The following is a 22,528-nucleotide window of genomic DNA, read 5'->3' as shown; positions in this document are numbered from 1 at the left end:
TCATTATCTCTCAACTTATCATGCCATTCCATTTGATTAAAACTTTTAATTGACGTTATTGTGTTTGATTATTTCCAATATTTCATTCTGTAATAATGTCATATACAGCTTATTTAGTTAGAACATTTATAAGTATCATTTCAATTATATGTCGAAATTAATTAAAGAATGATAGACTTTTAAATTGAAAAAAAAACAATATTTAGTCGGTTACGTGACAAATGATCATTAACTTGTTTTCTTTAGCATTATCTTGAACATTTTTCCTAGAAGTGACAGAATATAGTTGTACGCGTATTTTTAAACAGAAAGTATGATTGATCGGTTTTTCTTAAAAGCTTATTATTGTTATGACAAGATTCTTACTTACTTCAGTCTGAATAGAATATCAAAGACTTTGAAGAAAAATTCATCGATAACTTACGAAATTCATCTCTATAACTATGGGACATTAGAAATTCATAAGTGAAATTTGGAAACTAAAGTAATATTCACAGGGAAATAAGCTGAACAAAACATTAGGGTATTTGTTATATTTGACAGTAAATGTTACAACGAGCAATTCTCATGTATGTTCACAGTGTAGACTCATTATTATTTGGGCAAAAAAAATTCGGATTTCAGTTTTAATATTCCTTCTAATAGACTTAATAATGTAGTTATACATTTAAAATGTTGGTAACTGTATCAGTAATACAATCATATTGATACTTTTATAGGAAATGTGTTTGAAAATTTATTTATTGGTTTAAAGTCTTGAAATTTTATCAGAATTTTATTTCAGAAAGGATTTTTGTGAATATCATAGTAATTATAGTAGTTGAGATCATGAGTCAATTGAAGCTAGAGCACCATGGAAAACCTCAAAGCATTGGACGGCCGTTCCGTCCTATTATGGGACTCCTCAGCAGTGCGCATCCACGATCCCGTCTTGCGAGATTCGAACCCAGGACCTATCAGTCTCGCGCGCAAGTACTTAACCTCTAGACCAATGAGCCGGTATCCAACGGTGTTAATGTCTAACTTCAACCAATCCACGAAATCGAGCGGCACACCCACCATTTTCTTCGAATCTCTCGAGGCGTTATCGTGGATGTGCACTGAAAATATATGGATCTTATGATCGCGAATTCTACTATCCAACTTTGCTAAAAAATGATTGACCTGATGGCAGTCTTCAGCCTATTAACTGAAGATTCACATATTCCACAAAGCACTCATTGATTATAGTGCTTACTATCAACAGCGGGAAGATTTAAACATTTATGAAAAGAAGTATTTGACTATTTTTATGAAAATCATTTCATCAACATACGTACTTAATAAACTACAATAAATGATTGAAAATTTTAACAATCTAGGTAACAACAAAATAATTTGAATGAATTTTAGTTTACCAAGCAAGTAAATTTTCATTATGCCATATGAGAGATGAAGAGTTATTTTAAACAGGTTTACGAACTTCCATCATGATTTAATAATTTTGTATGGATGACTTATAATTTTAAATAAATTAAGGAAAACCATGTTTTTTTTATTATTGTATCATTGAATCTATGGACTAAAAAATTTGGTAATGGTAATTTCTATAATTATTAATTTGGGTTGATTTATTTTATAACCTAATTATTTTTATATTTTAACTACTACTGACCATGGTGCTTATTGTAGCAGAGATAGAAATACTTTCATCAATCATTCTTTTGATATATTACACATAGGATGTCTATCAAACAGAAGAAAGTCATAGATTATCTAATTATTGATCAATTAGATTTGATAGAGTGGTTCGTATAATTGTAAGAGGTCAATTACGTGATTGTTATGGATAGGTATTGTGGTGTGTGTTACTGATGTCGACAGATATAAGTAGTATGTATCATCAATCGAAAGTAAAATGCTTGGAGGCATAAGGTTAAGAAGATCAAACAAAAGAGAACGGGAACAGCGAATGATTGACGTGAAAACAAAAGAACAAAAAAGTCTGAGATGATTGATTGACATTTTGCAAGTGAAGTATTTACTGTATGGTTCTCAGATTTTACCAAGTGATTCTGTAATTTTGTATCCAAATACATTCGATTGTCTCCACTTGTGTTCTCGTTCACTATAGTATAATTTCATGAAGCATGCACTAATTAACAAAAAAGTAAATTTTAAAACTAATTTTACTGATTGAATAAAATGTTTAAGTCATTATTTCATGCTTTTGATCACTGTAGTCAACTTCACGGAGACATTATTGAGATTCTTATGAAAACTACTGACTTGTGTGAAATTGATCAGTCAAAATGTTGACACATATTATTTTCTATGAAATTTGGGGAATTATTATGATATCTCACAAGTTAATTGAAAGGAACTAAACTTGTTGCTAATGATGGGATTGTGACCTGAAATTTGTCAAATGAAACTCTTCTGGAAATAGGAAAATATATATATGGTTAGTTGCCGCCCTGACACCTCAATGGAAGTGTCACAGGCAGTAATACTTTGTAAAAATGATTCATATCTCATGAAAATATCACTTTCCTCAAGACTACAGATATTCATTATCGAAGGGTGACAACTAGAGAGAAACCTAAGTATCTTGTTGTTTTCCCTGATTTTTAATAGTTCCCTAGCTGACGACAATTCCCATTGAAAATTCCTAATAAAACATAATACTAACATGCCTTCCCCTAGATATACTAATATTGTAAGGATATCTTTCCACTGTTATCTATATTATCCAGTCTTGTTCCTGAAAACACTGTATGCGTTATCAATAAATCCATGAACGAATAATTGTATTATCAATATTCTAAACCATTAAGGAAAATAATTTTTAACTTTAAACGTAGTAGGTTTGAGATATTTACTAATCAAATATGTGGGTAGATGGTCGCATAATTTTCTAAATTGATTAACATTACAAATGTGAGTCGTTTAAAACTTTTTGACTTAATTCTGTCAGGTTTTTAATCATTTTATGCAAACTGGTGAATATACACTGATTTAGATTTCTAAACAAGGACAGAGAAATTATTCAATGCTTCCTAGTTTTCCAACAGTTACGAAAATAATCTATATTTTTAAATACACTCGGTATTGTTTGTTTTTAATCTTCCCATTGATGTTTAGGACTACAATTGATCAGTCTCTTATTGGAATATGTGCATACTGTGCGGACTGCCTCGATAAAGCCTTAATTCACAAGCAATATGAGCAAAGATGAATAGTCGCTAGCAGTGGAATCCAGGAATTGCGTCCTACCAATAGGAGATTGATCGATTGCAGTCTTAAACATCAACCCAGTACTTTTCGCTTCAAACGCCATCGCGTTATCAGTAGCTAAGTGGACAACGCGATGGCGTTTGAAGCGAAAGTTACTGGGTTTGAGTCCCAAAGTGAACATCAATTATGAGATGCAGGTACATTCAGCTGACGAGTCCCAAATAGGACGAAACGCGCGTCTTGGATTTCACTGATAGCCACTATCCATCTTTTCTTATAATCTACATATTTGTTAAAATTCATCTTTTTATGTCTTCGTTCCATTATTTGATTATTATTATTGGTTATAGTGAATATGGAAAATTTAAAGGAAGTAGAGAAGTGAAATAGAAGAACACATCAATAAAATCAAAGAACGAACAACAATTTAGTAACAACAATAGTAAAAATATGTAAACTTTAGACTTAAAATGAATAACAAACTGAAGGGAAACAGCAACGTAAATGTTTAACTCTTTTTAAGCAATCTCTGTTATTTTATGAACATTTAATGAAAGTAAGCTGAGAATAACGATTTTTTTAAACAAAATAGTTTCATACAAGTTTAATGATGACAATGATAATCATGGAATTTAAGATTTAAGATCATATTCAGCTGATCCAATTCCAAATAATGGTAGTATTTACCAAGTTGATTGATCATATCAATATTAGATTGGATCTTAATTTGAAACATGTTATCTTTGTCAATGTTTTGTTTATTTAACCATAAGACAGAAATTTATACAAGAAAGTTGTTTTAAATTAATACATTAAAAAAAAGAAAAAGAAAAAAAATAGCGTTAAGAAGGCCGAAGAATACGAGACGATTATTTAGAGGGTTAGTTTTCACAATGTCAGTATTCATCTTAGACAAACGAATAAATAAATGATTACACTTTATAAATTTTTTTCCCAGTAAACAAATAAGTTTATAAAATACCTAAGCAAAATAAATTACACATTTAATATACATGATTGTGGTTATATGAACAAAGATTACCAACAAACAGACATGTTAATACATTATAGTATTGAGAAAGAACAAACTCAATAAAGAGTAAGAAAGGAAAGCCATTAGGATAAATGTGAACATAAAATTGAGTTTCCCAGTATTCTTTATTCTTTCAAGTAATCTATCAACATGCAGAACAACACAGTGATAATAGTAAAAAAAAGTACTTTTGCATCAAAGTCAACCGTTACTTACGAATTCACCTTTTTAAAAAAAAATACAAAGGCCTTTATGAATCGTGAAGCAGAAAAAGTAACAATGTGGGCTAGTCTATTAAGGATGGTCATTATGAGATGCATTCATACTGAAAGTAAGATGTTAATTGTGTATGCACGTGTAAGTGATCAAGTATAAGAAAAACAATGTCAGAGGTTTCATAAAAATAACAATAAAGCGGACTGGATTAAATGAAAAGAAACCCAAAAAGGCAAAATAGAATAGATAAGATGAAAATTTTTCTTTTAAAATAATAATACATGTATGATACATTTTCACATTGTGACGGATATAAATCTTTCACTTATCTGCTAGATAGTTATATAGCTATCTATTGTTTGTGATCAATTGATGAATTAGGGAATGTCATAATTTTACGAAATGGTGCATAGGGAATTTGTGAAGCAGGTGGAGGCATTCCTGGTTTTGTTTCAATTGCTGGAGGTAAATTTCTGTATGGATTAGGTCGTAAAGTAAAACTTGTTTTTGTTTGATTTTGTCTAATATCCATCATTCCAGTAACTAATGTTTCATTAGTATTTTGTAATGGGATTTGTGATTGAGATAAATGTGTCATAGGTAGTCTATCTGTAGAGTCAGTAAATCCTGGATTATAGTCTGGTGGTGTAAACGGTGGTCGTTCGTTAGTTAATATCATTGGTTTTGTAGGAGATAAACATGTTTTATCAGATCCAGTTGAAATGCTTCCACTGTTCATATTATCTACAGTTGAAAAAGAAATCAGATTATAAGTGTAATATCTTTTTTTGTATTTATAAACTAAAGTATCTGTTTATAAGGATTCATTTTATTTCTTATGAACATGATTAGGATTAAAATACAATAAGGTCAGTGGTATTTGTGAAGTTGATGCCTTCAATCAAGTACAACTTAAGTAAAAAAATATTTAATTTCAATTAGCTTTTTACCATGGTTTAACGCTAATAAATATAGTTCTACGTTTGAAAGTAAAATCAGTCAATGAAATGGTGACGAATAGATTAACATGTTGATAATATTACCGGTGATAAGTCGAAATATAAAAATGGAAGAATTAATCAGTCGATTATTAAGACTCATTACACATTGAAGAAGATGCAATACCATCTGTATTCAAGAATCCGTTAATTGTTTCCAATGACTACATAAGAGCAAGGACGAACATATATCAAAAGTCTAAGTCTACGTGTGGGATTAATTTCATGTGAAGGGAAATTTGAGAGGTTGTAGTGATATTTTCTTGATGGAAAATGTAGGGCCTATTTGTTTGAATTTCTGTAACTTATGTTGTGTGTTGGAGGAGACATCCGGAAGTATAGGGGAAATCAGATTGATGTTGATATATAGTTTCAAATGATACATATACCTTGACTTGATGGATAATGTCAACTAATGGTATAAGGGTTGAATGTACTACTGTTCGTCTTTATTCTTTGTTTAACCATTGTTATATATCATGATACTAACATGATGATCATATATACAGTTTATAAAATTGTATATGGGTTATCGTAATTGGCATAACAACGTGAACTTTATCATTCAATCGTCTATCCTTTGAGATACAGTTTCATCACTTACATAGTAGCGAAACTGTATTATGTGTTAGTTAGTAATTCATAAAATAAATGTCGGTCGGATAAATTACGACATTAGAGTGAAAATCTTAGTGTACACTGTCAAATGAACTCATAGTCATCAAATTGCATAAGCAAACAAACTGACTGAATTATAAAACTTCTAATGTATTTTCTATATTCATTCAATTTATACCACTGTGTTCCAATAATAATGAATGCTCATCCAATTCTAATCAATGTTATGTTCATAAACCTAAGCAATACAATGTGTTAATTAATAGGTGATAGCTATTATTAGGAGTTAATTTTTGCTACCATGTTAAACGTCAAAATTATTATCATATCCTGTATATAGAATCACAGTTAGAAAAATACATATTTTACATATGAGTTGCATTATTGAAAAAAATTGATAATTATAGAGCAAACTCACCTGGTTTTGTATTTTTTGACTGACGACCATTACTTGTCAATTTTTTTGGACTAGTTATTGTTGTCAACATTTTTTCAGTTTCTAAATTTACAACACTATGTCCACTATTAACAATGGACGTATGCGATGTTAAACCATTTGGACATGATTTACCATTTTTACGATACCATACAAATGCTAGTATACCTAATAATAGTATAATAAGTGATATACAAATTGGTAAAAGAGTCCCAAGTAGAATTACTCTTGATCCATTCATTTCATCTTGTATAGATGAAGTTGATAACGATGATAATGATGGTGATGATGATGATCCAGATGGACCAGAATCAACTGATTCTTTATATTCTCTTTTATTTTCATAATTTGGGATAAACATTTCATGATTACCTTCAAATCCAGGTCCAGGTATAAAAATTGGTGGAGCTTCTGTGTATGAAAACAAAAAAAGAAAGTATACTCAAAGAATTATTCATTAAACTAACGACAAAAACTCATTGAAGTATTTGTAAACAATCAAAATAGTAATTCAATGAAGAAAAATTTGCCTTTTAGACATATTTTTGAAAATTTTACCAGTCGCGTTCATGAACTACATATTATATAAAAAATTGATGAAATATAATTGGTTTTCAATTAATAATAAATTTCAATAATATCAGAAGGGGGTTTTGTGGAGATTACAGTAATTTCATAGTTGAATTTATGAGTGAATTGAAAACCTAGAATAGAAAACCTAAAGCCACTGAACGGCCGTTTTGTCCTATTGCTGAACTCCTCAGCAATGCGCATCCACGATCCCGCCTTGCAAGATCCGAACCTAGGACCTGTCAGTCTCGCGTGCGAGCGCTTAACCTCTAGATATTCGTATAAGTCAGGTAGAATTCTATAGTTAAATGATTTTTAGGATAATTAACAACAAACATAATGTTAATATCGTGCATGGAGGACAGCTGACAGATGCATTTCCAGTAGGGACCGGAGTGAGACAAGGCTGTCTACTCTCCCCCTTCCTCTTTCTTCTAGTGATTGATTTTATTATAAAGACTTCGACATCTGTGGGGAAACACGGAATACGATGGACATCTCAGAATCAATTAGATGATTTGGACTTCGCAGATGACCTAGCCCTCCTATCTCATACATACGAACAAATACAGACGAAAACAACAAATGTAGCAGCAGCCTCTGCATCAATAGGCCTCACCATACACAAAGGAAAAAGCAAGATTCTCAAATACAACACAGAAAACACCAACGCAATCACACTTGATGGAGAAATACTGGAAGAAGTATAAAACATTTACGTAATTGGGAAGCATCATGGATAAACAAGGAAGATCGGATGCAGATGTAAAGGCGAGGATTGGCAAAGCAAGGACAGCATTTCTACAATTGAAGAATATATGGAACTCAAAACAACTGTCAACTAACTTCAAAGTGAGAACCTTCAATACGAACGTTAAGACCGTCCTACTGTACGGAGCTGAAACGTGGAGAACTGTTCAATCCATCTTCAAGAAGGTACAAGTATTTATGAACAGTTGTCTACGCAAAATACTCAATATTCATTAGTCGAATACTATCAGCATCAGCCTTCCGTGGGAGAGGACAAACCAGCTTCAAACTGAATAGGAAATTAGGAAAAGACATTGGAAGTGGATCGGACATATATTAAGGAAATCACCAATGTGCATCACAAGGCAATCCCTAACTTGGAATCCGGAAGGGAAGCGGAAAAGAGGAAGGCCAAAGAACACATTTCGCCGGGAAATAGAAGCAGATATGAAAAGGATGAATGTTAACTGGAAAGGATTGCCCAGGACATAGTTGGATGGAGAATGCTGGTGAGTGGCCTATGCATCTCCACGAGGGGTAACAGACGTAAGTAAGTAAGTATAATGTTCATATACAATCTCAATAATTTTTAAAAACACTATTAAATATTCATTAAAAAAGAATCAATCATAATTACTATGCGTTTGAATACAAGGACCAAGTCGTTCAATTTGTATTTCATCCAATTGACCAACACCAGTTTCTTTTAAATGTTTTATAAAATCTATTGATGGTTGTTGTAAATCTTTTCTTATTTCTGATAATAGACGATTTTCTAATTTTATTATTTCTCTTTCAGGACAATTTATTGTATTTAATAAATTACGTTTTCTTCTATATTCATCTTTATATTGTTGATTGATTGGTTTAGTAAAACGAATAGTTGATGTTGATGATTGACAATTTTCATATTGACTATTACATTGTAAAGAAATTTGATTCAAATCTATACTACGTTTAACTGTATGATGTATATTTTTAGACCATTGACTCCAATATTCTTGTTGAGTATAAGAATCCAATATTTCTGTAGTTTTATTTAAATTAATATTTTCAGTAAGAATTAGAATAGATTTTTGAGCCCATATAACAGAAAATCCAGATGCTATATTTGAAAAACAAAAGTATAAACTTGAAAAGAAGTAATGATATAAGTAACATGATAAAACAGTAGGCGTGTAGTGAACAAAACACGGGTTGGGGACAATCGAATGTAATCACAATTGATTGATCACCACCCAGTGATCAATCAATTGTGATTACATCTCAGTCCTACAGGAGGTTGGTCGCGGCACGATTAGCTCAGTGGTAACATCTCTGACTGTGAAGCTGAGTGACACAGGATCGAATCCGCCAGGGAGCATCAGTTCCCTCAAGATTACAGGTACACTTTGCTGACGAGTGCCAAGTAGCACGAAACTCGGGTCCAGGGTTTCCTGTTGACCACCTCCAACCACCATCTTACAATCGAATGTATTTAATCGAAAATTACAGACTATTTCACTGAATTCTGATAACCATACAATGAACAGTGAATTTGCAAACTAACAAACAATTGTCTCAATCTTCACTGTTCCTTCTATAAATATCAGTTCATCTTCTCTGATTCCATTGTTCATGCATTTTCCTACCAATTGCGCTTCATTTCAGTCCTTTCCTTATCGGTCTTCTGCCAAAATACAATCTACGCCTGACCATCACTATATACTACTTATATGGATATAAGTAGACCACACTACAGGCGCAGTATTATTTTTTAACAATAATCAGATGAGGGATTTCGTGATTTGTATTAGAACATCTTAAAGTAGTGTTACAACTACACTTAAAAAAAGTTGATGTTCGAATAGTTTCCACAATATGGAATTAGTTTATTTCTAGGATTTCATGTTGAATGTATTTTCATTGTCAATCAGCATACAAAGCTCACGGTGATATTCAGTTAAATGGTCTTTCATGTGTGTTATAAATGGTTCAATAAAATACGATCACTGCTAATACCTAGTAATATTAACGCTGTTTATTATTCAGCAAGTGACTATTTTAAACCCTATATCCTTTTAGGATGCGATTTTCAAGGTAACTCGTTTGATTCTGGCATTAGTGGACTCAGGTTTGTGTCTTTGAAATAAAACCAGTTTCCTGATTGTTATATGTTTTCCACGATTGTGAATTTCAATCAGAACAAAACTTAGGTCCAGGAATTGTAACTGATGACCTTTAACCATATGATATCGACATTTCCTCACAGTTTGCATATTAGTTTCTGTGCCAAGCATATTTATAATATAAGCTTGAAAAAATGATCATAAATCTTGAAAATTCGTCTATTTTGAACAGCAGATTAATTCTCAAACTTAATTGTACACTAACCGACTGATAAGAAATATATAGATCTTAGAATCATTTAAATTTACTAGTGCAACACAGATATTATAACGTTTAGGAATAATTATGAAAATTATTAGTTGTTTGGATTTAACTTAGTTAAAACTGGCTTTAGAAATAGAATTGTTTTCAAAACAGTTCTCTCAATTAGGCAATTTTATGTAAAATATGTTCGCAAACCACTATGTTTTGTCGGGTCTATTGAAACAGAGAAAATTTGTTAGAATTTTACTGACAATTACTAATTATATTTTGAGGTGATTGTTTCGTACTTTTTGTATATCAAATAATAATTAAACCAGAGTTTGATAAATTAATTTTGTGGGGGTGAGTTCGTGTTCTCGGAAGGGGATTTTTATAAACTAGGATCGATTGGAGTACCAGAGAGGAGTGAACAGTCTTTACATCCTACTTCGGGACTACTCAGTAATAAGCATTTACCCATTCAGGTGATATTAAATTCAAAACATTCTGGATTTGTAGTGACTATGACATTTTCAAAGCACAAAGTTTGAATTCAATCGTAATTATTTTCAACCTTGATCTGTTCATATTACAGGATGATCTTCACTCGATTTCATCAAAAAATTATTGTTTACTTATCAACTTTGGAGTATTAATTTATTTCTAGAGACCCAGTAGTTCATTTATGCTACTATATATTGAACTTAGGATCCGGATTTTTATTCTTCTCATACCTTGATAGTTAAGTGTAAGTAAAATAATATCCATATCATTGCGACATATCATGCTTCCCATACAATGAGGTCTAAGGTAATCATCCAAAGCTGAAATTAGTAGCCATCTATCTACTAGACTATGTCCTCCTGTCCATGGTCGACTATGATCTGCGCTAAAGTGCATTACTACACGATGATTGAAATTAATTGGCAGTTGTGGATTGGATCCAGCCACATAAATTGAAAATTGAACGCCCACATTCTTTTCTGGATTATCTGTTATACTAAATTAAAAAGGTACACAGAATAAATGCCAAACATATCAAGTTACTGAATTATTGCAAAGTAATATAAAACTTTATTTAACTTTTTTAAAAATAACACATTCGAGTAAAGTTAGACTGTGAGTAGGGAGCGGAATACGGGGCAAGGGTTTTGTTCTGCTTGAAACTTGTCAGATGAGCTTACCTGTGTTCCAGTGTTAATGCTCACACCACAACTCAAATTTAACACCTTCCGGTTCAGATTCACAACACACTATCCACTGAACTGCTTAGACCAGACAATCACTGTGATGCACAGTGAGTGTGTAATTTGTTTGTAGGGATTTAGATCTTTTCGTTGGTAATGCCAAGGACTGTAATTTATCAGTCTCTTTTGGAATAAATGGATCCTGATTGAATTAGCCCGACACTGCCGAAAAAGATTGTTCAGTTGAATTCTTTAACATCAACAACACGAAAATCCAGGCATCAACAGTAAATTAGTCGGCAATTAAATCAAACTCTATTAGTTATTCTTAGTTGTCAAAGGTTAGTAAAAAGATTTGTCGACTGTTTGTAAGCATTCCTATTAAAATTCCATTTGAAAATTATATTTTTAAGGAGTGCTAGTAACATTATCTATTGATCTAATAGCTTTTCATTAGCACCGGTGAATCGCTAAATTACTGTTTTAAAAGATTTTATCAGCTATTTAGTAGTGTCTATATCGTGTTTCGTATTTTGTAAAGTTAGTTATTAGATCTAAATCCTCAAAGATCCGTTCTGAAAGAATTTCATCAAAGAGAAATTAAGTTTATTTAAATTTCTAGTAAGGATTTTTAAAAGAACAATTCATTATTCAACTTGGAAATTTTATAAATAAAAAGTTTTATTTGAAATCTTTGTGTGGTGGAGAAGATTTGTAGCTCAGGTGGGTGATTTTGATGTAGGTTTGTTCTCTGAGCTGGGTGGTTTGGTCGTGGAACCAATTGGAGATACAACCAAAACAAAGAAATAAACAATGACAGATTTAATGTCAATAAAAACCAATCAACATCGAGGTGCACAGGACAAGCTATGAATCACATGTGGAGAAATTCAAACACTTCACTTCTACCCGAAGTTTGTGCTGATGATGTCGTTCAGAAGGAAGATGAAAGCTCCAAGACCAAACCACCTAGCTCAGAGAACAAACCTACATCGAAATCTTATTATATTTGAATATATTTCCGTGGTAAAATAAATTATTAAAATGACAATGTGCTACTTATTATATTTAAGTAATCTGAAAAGTCGCTGATTTTCCGTTCAAGTGGTAGAGTTATATATATATATATATAACAGAACAACTATTATTAGTTATTATCTACTATTTGTCCCAGGTAGTTCTTTTTTATGCATAAGAATGGTAATTTTAAGTTTTACCTTTAATCTCTTTATCTGATTTATACTTAAATTGGTGCATAAACAGATTAGACTGAGATACTAGTTAAAAGGACTTCTAAAGCAACAGGGTTATATTACTCTGATGATTAGTATAGATGATAAACTTTCATTTAGAACTACTAATGATGGATCATGAAACCTGATTATAAGATTTTCAATATTCAGTTGAAGTCAACCGCTAAACGGTCTTTTGTTTATCTTTAATTATTTTTTTATATGCTAGTTTGGGTTATCATTTAATGAAGTATCAAGATTAGAACTTTTATAAACATATCAGAATTATATAACATGCTTGAGTTTTTAAAATGAAGTGCTATTGGATCAGACAAATTCATAGGAAACATTAAGAGATGAAAAAAACATTTGAGAAGGAGTCAATAACTACGTGATAATAGCTGTCAACTTATTGTTTATATGTAACAAATAAATTTATGTCATAATCCGATAACGTGAGATAGATGTTAATTAAAGTGACATATATTTTTCCCTCATCATCATAAGAATATATCACTCTGGAAAATTTGGCTAGAGGAAGAGCAACGAACGTAGCAGGATATGATGAAATCATTTATTTCGTGAGTTCCCTTCAGCTACTGATAACATAGGTATGATAAATAACACCAATAATCCAAAATATAGTGTACATGTAGTGTCAGTAATTATGTTAAGCCCACATAGCTTATTCTAGCTTCTGAACATGTCAATTCATATACCCTTCTCGAGTCACATTTTGATCTTGTCAGTTATTCGCTTATTAATCTTGACTGTTTTTATGTAAGCGCATGTGTCTACATTTTATCCTACTCATCACATGTATGTAGCTTACTCTTGTGTGACTATAAATATCGGTTAACGCTTAGTTGAATCGAGTTAGCTCACACGCCTTCTTCACTGCGTGTCGTTTCGCCTCACTCTCATCTCTTCGCTTCATTCCTTCGCTCATTTTTCTGCATCAATGATTGTATGAAATACACGTATTCGAAACTCATTCCCGTATTTGACTTATTTAATTCCGTTATTCACTAACACGATTTTAGCCGAAGATTATATACGAGAATAGTCAGGATACATATTTCGACGGCAATCATTTTATAATGATCATTCATCCGATCTAACTGCAGTCAGATAATTGGGCCACAAAAGTGTTGCGCCCGTCAACTACCAATCTAATGGGCGTCAAAATAACGGCCAACTAAATGAATACTTCACAACACTATAATATCAAAAAATTTCTGATCAATGAAGTTTAACAAAAGATCAAAAAGTATGGGAGAGTTAATATAGTTGAATATTTATGTTAATTCAAGTGAACATGTTAAAGTTGAATATTATAGAAGACAAACTAGGAGCAAAGAAACAAAACTGTTTATAAAAGATTAATATAATAGTTATGTAATACTAACTGCATATATGGATCAAATAACAACTAAGTAATTACAACTAGTATCATAGCAAAAGATTACATAACGAGAATTTTTAAATGAGATCATCATAACAGAACAAGGATGAGTAAATTTGGTTTAAATCTTTTTATGGTTAATACTTTAGCAAGATGTAGTGAATTTGTCTTGTTCTATTTTAATAGTTTTTGCTAGAGTATTAAAAGACTCAGTACATGTATTTATTCTGTTGTACTTCTACTTAATGATTTAACAAAACGATTAAAGAATTTTTCTAATGAATTCCATAGTATTTCTAATAATTTGTTGGTTAAGTTAACTAAAACACTTTTGCCATGTGTAAATTTGATGATGTAAACTCATTTATTATTTACTTCATATATCAGTTGTGAGGCAAATGTTACCAAAAGTGGTAGATGATAGTTGAGCACTACATTGAATTCATTAAAGTTAAACGTGACAAACGTTCGATATCAACTCATTGGCTGAAAGCCCAATCAGTCATTACGAGGAATGAAGGCCTTGAGTTCAGTCCTCGCTCATAGTCTTTAATGTGAACTGCTAAAGAGTCCCATACTAGAACGAAATTGTTGTCTAATGCTTTTTAGTTTTCATTAGTTGTTTAAATTAAATCAGTCCGTAATATAAGTTATAAAATGTATCAATCTATACTGGAGCCTATGATCATAACATATTTTCATTGTTTAAATCACAAAACAATATTAGCCAAACCGCCACTGGAAACCTGGAAACACTGAACGACCGTTTGGCCTTGGTACGGGACTCCTCAGCGATGTGCATTCAAGACTCCGCATCCGATCAGTTTGATATTCAAACTATCAAAATTATGCAACCTCCAGAAGTCCCCCTATACCACTATAAAGAATAATTAAAACTATATGTATCATATTAGAACTTACTGAAATTTATGACTTGACGGTTGAACGGAATTGCCAATAATGATGCCAAATATTGTTGATTTATCTTTCTCTAAACCAATCCAATGTGACGAGCCTACTTGTCTACCACCTTAAGGAAAAACAAATGAAAAAAATAGAATAGTTAATGTTTATTGATTTGATCAGATGTTGAATTATTGTAACTTTATTCCATTTCCGAAGATTCAACTTTGAACAAAGTAGTTTCTAATGCTTGAATTAATGAGTCAATTAAAGCTAGACCACCCTTGAGAACCTGGAATCACTGAACAGCCGTCTCGCCCTAATATGGGACTAGGACTACTCGCATCTACGACCCTACGATCCCACTCGTGGGTTTCGAACCTTCGGTCTCGCGCGAACGCTTAACCTCTAAACCACTTAGCTGGTCGGCGTCCGACAATGTTAATGTCTTATTTCAATCGATTCATGATATTGCTCGACCCTTCATCCACTGTATGAGGTAGATACCTATCTCTACTTCATGCTTATAGGTCTTTTCAGCGGCTTAATCAAAATGTCTAACGTAATAATCAGATCAACTTTAGTGGTAGAACTTATTTCAATACACTTAATTTTAGCATAAAGAATAATGCTTTGTTGTCTTTTCGTCGTTTTATGGAGTATACGTGGTCTGGATCGTGTTACGGTAATATTTTCAGTATAAGAAAACAATATTTTTTGTTATGCATGATACTTCGCTGCCGATTCATTTACCTAATAGGATAGATACTTCACTATAAATTTAGATGCATACAAGAAAAGGAGACTATTTCAAAATAGTTACTATCTGCTCTCCATTTAATTTTACTTTAACTGTATTCTGATAACTTCTAAGACTTAAATGACAGTTTATTTCATTAAAAGCATTCTTCAAATATTAAGGCGGAAGAATTTATTTATAAAATCTCAACAAATAAATTTGAAGTAAATCCAACGTTTCGCCTCGCAATCTAGTCCAAGCTTTTTCAAAGAAATATAATCAATCATCAAAATTATGAAATACCATTCCTCAAATATCCATGAATATATTTTTCAAGAATTCCATACTACAAAGTTACAGAATATGATAAAATTTAGAGATACTTAAGAATATCACTACTTACCTATATCATATAAATGAACATTGCTTCGAGACATTGTTGCCAAGATATCATCACTTACTATTTTACGTCGAAAACCTTCACCTAATAAAATAGTTAATATGGAGAAAATTTGGTGATAATTTTACGTTTACAATATGTACGCTTTCTTTAATTTACTATTTATTCAAAAAGCTTTTTGTATTCCGGTAAACATTTCTCAATTTCTTCTATGCTTCGTGTATAGATGAAAACAAAATACCCTAATTTAATAAAATATCACACATTCAATAATTTATCATCATCAAAGCTTTACTAAAGCAAACATAAATGTTAAGTTTTCGAATACTTGAATTGTCATGGTAGAGCAAAATTACAATGAAGGTGGATACATTAGATGATAATGATGATGATGACTATGATAGTGGAGTGTTTTTCACGTATTTTGAGGATAATTTTTATTATGAACTGAAGTCAACTAGATAATCGCTAAAAATCAATATTAGACAACTGTTTTATTTCAGTATAAAAATTTCGCAATAGTAGTAGTAGGTACCTAGGATTACAGAGCGTTTCTAGTTTTTAATGTTCCAACAAATGACCTCTAATATAGTAATAATAATAAGTAAACGCTAGGTTAATGTTAACATTGTTTGTCAGGAAGCATGAGTAAATGCATAAAGTAGAGAGAATCTTATGATATTGATACAAAAATGTATAAATCATTAATAAACCAGGTGGACAAGACAGATAAAATGTTTAATAAAGTATGACTATTAATAATAATAATTTTGATGAAAATGGTAATTAACTCCACCTGTAGCTCTTCTAGAGTTACTGCCTGTCCCAAGCCCGGGTAAAAGAGGAGGGTTGTGAGTGGGGTCGGTAACCCTATATCGTAGAAAACAACGTTCCTAAAAAATGCCATCCAGATTGAACAAATTAAACCATTTAGACTCTGCCCTATGAGTTGGTCGGATACCACCAGCAACAGTCTACTGTAGGAGAGAACAAACGAGCTTCCAATAGTAGAAGAAATTAGGAAAAGACGTTAGAGGAAATCATCAAACTTCATCACAAGAAAAGCGCTAACTTGGATTCCTGACGGGAAGAGGAAAAGAAAAAGACCAAGGAATAGACTGCGTCGAAAATCGGAAGCAGATATGAAAAGGATGAATAGCAAGTGGAGAGAACTGGAAAGGATTATCCAGGACAGAATTGAATGTAGAACGCTGGTAGGCGGCCTATGCTTCTTCACGAGAGGTAACAGTAATAAATAATTACGTAAGTAAATGGTAATTACACTCGTTCTATTTGATCAGAAAGGAGACTCATTATTTTACTAAAGTTGTGTTTTTTGATCTAGGTAGTTTAATCGTGAAGGTTTCATTTACGTTCTAAGCAAAATAGATAACAAAACCCAAGAACCAGTACGATTGTGAAACAATTTAAGAATATCTCCTTATGTATGATAGGTATATAACTATTCTTAAATAACTTATTGATCTATTAACATGTTGCTTAGCTATTCATAAATGTCTGACAGTAATCCTCAGCCGTCTAAATATTCAAATCTTATACAATGATGAAAAAAAGAATTATTGGCTTCATATTACAAAATAAATTTAATTTTCACATTTTTGAATAAAATCATTTGATAGTCAAATAAAAATATTGAAATTAGAATAATGCCAAATCTTGGAACAACGATAAATCCATATACTCGTGGACCTCTGTTTTTAGTTTGTTAGTAATGTTTCATATCAGTCATTTTTTACAAGGTTGTAGGTAGTTCACCTTGGTTGTGATGAGGTACAATGTTACCAAATGTAATTTCTGTGACACTCCTTATGTTGCTTTCGCTTATCGATGAAACTATGCAACATTTGTTATTAATGTTCAATTTTTTTATTATAGTTGCGTTAATTCATATCATGGACCTCATTTCAAGTCTAAGATTCTAAGTAGTACACTTTGAATCATAGTGGCTACGAGGAATTTCATGGTATAAATTTGCAGTGAATTATCTAATTCTTAAATGACTACATTGTTTTTTATCTGATTCAAAAATGGCGTCATTTCACTATTAATGGGTTGGAAATACTACTTTAATCACCTACTGACTTTCGTATTACACTGCTTAGTTAGAGTTGAAAGATTGTATAATAAAAAGTATTGTGTTACCAACCCGAGCATTTTATCAAGTGAAAATATATAGATGCTTTATGTAGCTCCCAATGTCAATCATTTTGTTATTCAATCAATCAAACAGAAAATATAAGTAAGAACACGGTTCGACTCAGCATTAAGACAAGCTATTTCATTTTTGATCAAGACATTTTTCGTAATTTAATATTGTGTAAAGTGTGTAATTAAGAACTTCCAGTTTATTATATACGTAAAAATGACAAATCATTTAACACAGTGATCTTTATGATTCTAAACATACCCGTGAATACTGTGAAATTCATAATCACGTCATTATCTAGACTTGAGAATGAAGAGAATCTGTTTTGCATTGATTTTCCTGTAAGTTCTTGACCTTCGAACTTATTAGTATGACGTGCACAACTTCCCATACGATCAACTACAGCCGCTTCAACTATTCCAAGTTCAGATGATTCCATATGTGCTCTAAAATGATTCGAAGGAGCTGACCAAGGGGATAGATAGAGTTGACCATCGTTAGCAAGACCAGTGACAAGACCTAGATTTTTCTGGGCTGAAACTAAAGTTGGTGCAAAAATAAGTAAATTTTGTAAATGATCAAATTTTTCCCATGGACAGTTAGGCGTATTTCCATCTGATATATCAGTTTGTGATTTTCCTTGTTCCTGAAGCAATGAAAGTTGAGCCCATGTGACCGATAGACTGTTTACATCTGAAAAAGAACGCGAAATGAGTTGTAATGTAAATTTAGGAATGAAACTTTAGGCTTTAAGTTCCCTACCTGTCAAAATTAAACGTCTTTAGGGTATAATATATATCAACAACATCACTATTTATCTTATTTCACTGATATGTCGGTGAGAAATATGCTCAAATTACTACGCTGATTTTCAAAATTACTGAAAAACTTGATTGCATCAATGTGATGAGAAACAGCTCCATATATTATGGACTAATAAACAGTATTCGCTGAAGTCATGAAGCAGTCGACATTAGACTACCATTAAAAACCTAGAAACACTGAGTGACCGTTTCGTCTCAGTATGCGATTACTCAGCAGTGAGCATCTACGATCCCGCACACGAAAACCGAACGCAGGACATTCGATCTTAAGCAAACGCCTAAACTTTGGATCAATAAGCCGGTATCCAACTGTTTTAATGTCTAAGTTTAATCAGTCCATGATGTTGCACAATAATATATATATATATATATATATATTGTTGAAGTTAGTGGACAGATAAACCTTGAATTAAGTTTCGTGCTAGTTGGGATTTTCGAGCAACCGTTATCTGTAATCTTGAGGGACCTGATGCTCCCTTTCATATTCGAACCAATATCACCCAGTTTTACAGTGTGAGGCTTTACTACTGAGTTATATTTGTTTCAAGTGACCTTCTTCAGGGTTGAGATATTTGCAAATGACTATTCCCTGCGTGGTGAGTGATATTGCATTTGTCTAATCTTTTATGGTAACCGAACTATATAGATCAATTTTTGATAAGATCACTAGTCTGAGTTACTTAACATAATGTGCACTATGTTATACGTCAGATAGTTGTAGGTATTTGACAGAAACTTTGAACTTTCATGTTGGTTGGCATTCGTCCAACCATCTAGAATTTCAACACAGTCAATGCAATATCAAGTTATTTAGACTAGTGGCTACTATTCAGCTTGATTCATAGAACTCGATCAGCAATTAAAAGACTAGACAAACATGACATTGATTACCATTCCTTAACCAATGAATTCTCTATAGTAACCAGTTAAACACGATATTTTAATAACCTGTTTTAGTTTCCTTGAGAAACAATAAATGTTCTTATAGTTGACCTTTGTTTTCTACCATCCTATCATGGAAGAAAGAGGAAATTATTGCAAAGTATCAATAACTGTTTAGTTGCAAAGTATTTGATTGATATATATTTTAGATTTTCCTATTTGTTTAGTAACCAATTTAGGTAAAATATTACGACTACTACGGCTTCGTTTTATCGAAACAATGTCAAAGTTAACAACCAAGTTATTTACTTTATGCTTTAGATTTCGGAGAACTAATTTTAAATGTAAGTTATTTTGAAGTTTATATGATTAGATTAGCTGCATTGTCTTATGTCTTGTCCTGAGACAAACAAGTAATCATTAGATTTTTATGATATTTAGTTATCACTAGCCATTGGAACAAACAGAAAGGTAATATATGGCTGGGTTAAAATTCAGAAAACAAGTAACAGATGGGAGACGTCCCAGAAAAAAGTAAATCGGTATCTTTAAAAGTTTCTGAAGTTTAGCCCATTCATCATATTTTTGGGGTGGATCTAATAGTGAAAGCTACAATAATCATTTTGTTCTAGTTAGGACACGCCAGCTAGATGTATCTTAATCTTATTGGTAATCTTTTAAGAATGAAACTGAAATTCACTGCCTAACTCTTTAAATAATAATCATTTATTCATTAATCTGAGGATTCACAAAAGCCACTAACTCGTATAACAGATTTTAGTTGAAAAGAATAAGTACCGGATTTGAGGCGTAGTGCAAACGTCAACACTGAGTTGAAGATACATCCAGCTGGCATTCTTCAAACAGAAGAAAATGAAAACTCTAGATTTCACTAATCATACTCCAAAAAATACAATAAATTTGTAAATACAAACAGTATAAAGGCTTCTGTCCAAGAATACTATATGACGATAGAAAACTGATCAAATTCTTTCTGATTATCAACAACAGGAATAACAAGTTCTTATTATTATTATCATTACTACTAATAATAATGATAGTAATAATGTTTTGATCTACTTGATTAGAATTATTGTAAGTGAACTATATATTTCATTGAAATAAAGTCATTCGCTTTCCTTATTTATTTACATTTGTAATATGATAACTTGCTTGACGTTGAATTAAATATAATCCAGTTTCATATTTATTTATTTAATACCAGTGTTAGAAATTAATTCCAGTCGACAGAGTAAATATAATCTTGGCCTAATATAGTCATACACAGTATAAGTATGTGCATAAATATGTTTCACTGTCATAAACATCAGAATTGAAAAAATTGAAATTTGATGCTGTAAAATATAGATCACTAAAAGTTGTTTGCTTTCTAGAGCAGCATATTTTCAACTGAAGAACATCTGGAATTCAAAACGACTGTCGACCAACACTAAAGTCAGAATTTTTAATACAAATATCAAGACAGTTCTACTGTATGGGGTGGAAACCTGGAGAAGTACGAAAACCATCATCCAGAAGTTACAAGTGTTTATTAACAGATGTCTGCGCAAAATATTTCTGATCCGTTGGCCAGACACTATCAGCAACATTATACTGTGAGAGAGAACAAACCAGATTCCATCCAGCGGAGGAAGAAATCAGGAAGAAGCGCTGGGAGTGGATAGGACACACACTGAAGAAACAGCCAACTGCATCACAAGGCAAGCCCTCAACATAGAGTCCTGAAGGCCAAAGGAGAAGAGGAAGACCAAAGAACACATTACTTCGAGAAATGGAGACAGACATGAAAAGAATGAACAAAAGTTGGATAGAACTAGAAACGAAGGCCCAGGACAGAGTGGGTTGAAGAATGCTGATCGGCGGCCTGTACTCCATTGGGAGTAACAGGCGTAAGTAAGTGAGTAAGTATTGTTTACTTTCTAATAAAATGAAAAATAAATTTTTCTATACTTCTGTTAACTGATATAATTAAAAAATCTTTTCGTAGTAAAAATCATAAGAATGAACTTTTAGTCGTTTACTAATCCAATTTTAATTTAAGATAGTTTTTATATGATTTATTTTCTATTCGTTAGTTATAAAACAGAATTAATGTCATCTTACTTTGTTGTGTTATCTGCCAGATACCAACATCTGGATTACAAGGTGGTGAACAATTAGGATGAAGAAATTTATCGATTGCATTTGAAAGTTTCCATCTATAATTTAATGAACTGGATGGTTTAACTGGCCATATTTCTGTTGGTTGACTAGTTGACGTTTGAATTGATGGTAAAATACGTAGACGAACACGATGATTTAATTGAAAGGATTTATCATTTTTCATAGTTTCAAACCAATCTTGTACTTCTACTGTAAAGCCAATTGTAATAGGAGTCTTTTGATCAACGGAATGACATGAGAAGAATGAAGAAGAACTGGAAAGAACTAGAAAAGAAGGCCCAGGACAGAGTGGGTTGGAGAAAGCTGGTCGGCGGCCTATGCTCCATTGGGAGTAACAGGCCTACATTTATTCTTCGAAAAAGTTTCTTAAAGGTTTGTCGTATTTCTGTAACTAGAATGTACAAGAAACGTTTAGA

The 22,528-nt window shown here is 32.0% G+C and overlaps 2 protein-coding genes across 2 annotated transcripts; both read right to left on the bottom strand.

The window, feature by feature from the left end:
• Positions 1-4,817: 4,817 nt before the first annotated feature.
• On the bottom strand, positions 4,818-6,758 carry Smp_114180 (hypothetical protein; the record flags this gene model as incomplete). Its single annotated transcript, XM_018799107.1, has 2 exons — positions 4,818-5,209; positions 6,500-6,758. 2 exons carry the CDS (start codon positions 6,756-6,758, stop codon positions 4,818-4,820), a joined length of 651 nt encoding a protein of 216 aa, XP_018650929.1.
• Positions 6,759-8,460: 1,702 nt separating this feature from the next.
• Smp_129460 (hypothetical protein) lies at positions 8,461-22,275 on the bottom strand (the record flags this gene model as incomplete). Its single annotated transcript, XM_018799106.1, has 6 exons — positions 8,461-8,864; positions 10,924-11,189; positions 14,935-15,043; positions 16,059-16,139; positions 18,484-18,915; positions 22,053-22,275. The coding sequence occupies 6 exons, from the start codon at positions 22,273-22,275 to the stop codon at positions 8,461-8,463; spliced, it is 1,515 nt and encodes a 504-aa protein (XP_018650928.1).
• Between the last annotated feature and the right edge of the window lie 253 nt (positions 22,276-22,528).

This window comes from Schistosoma mansoni, chromosome 3, assembly GCF_000237925.1.
Source record: "Schistosoma mansoni strain Puerto Rico chromosome 3, complete genome".
In the NCBI taxonomy this organism is placed as follows: Eukaryota; Metazoa; Platyhelminthes; class Trematoda; order Strigeidida; family Schistosomatidae; genus Schistosoma; species Schistosoma mansoni.
This window is presented reverse-complemented; position numbering and strand designations above follow the sequence as displayed.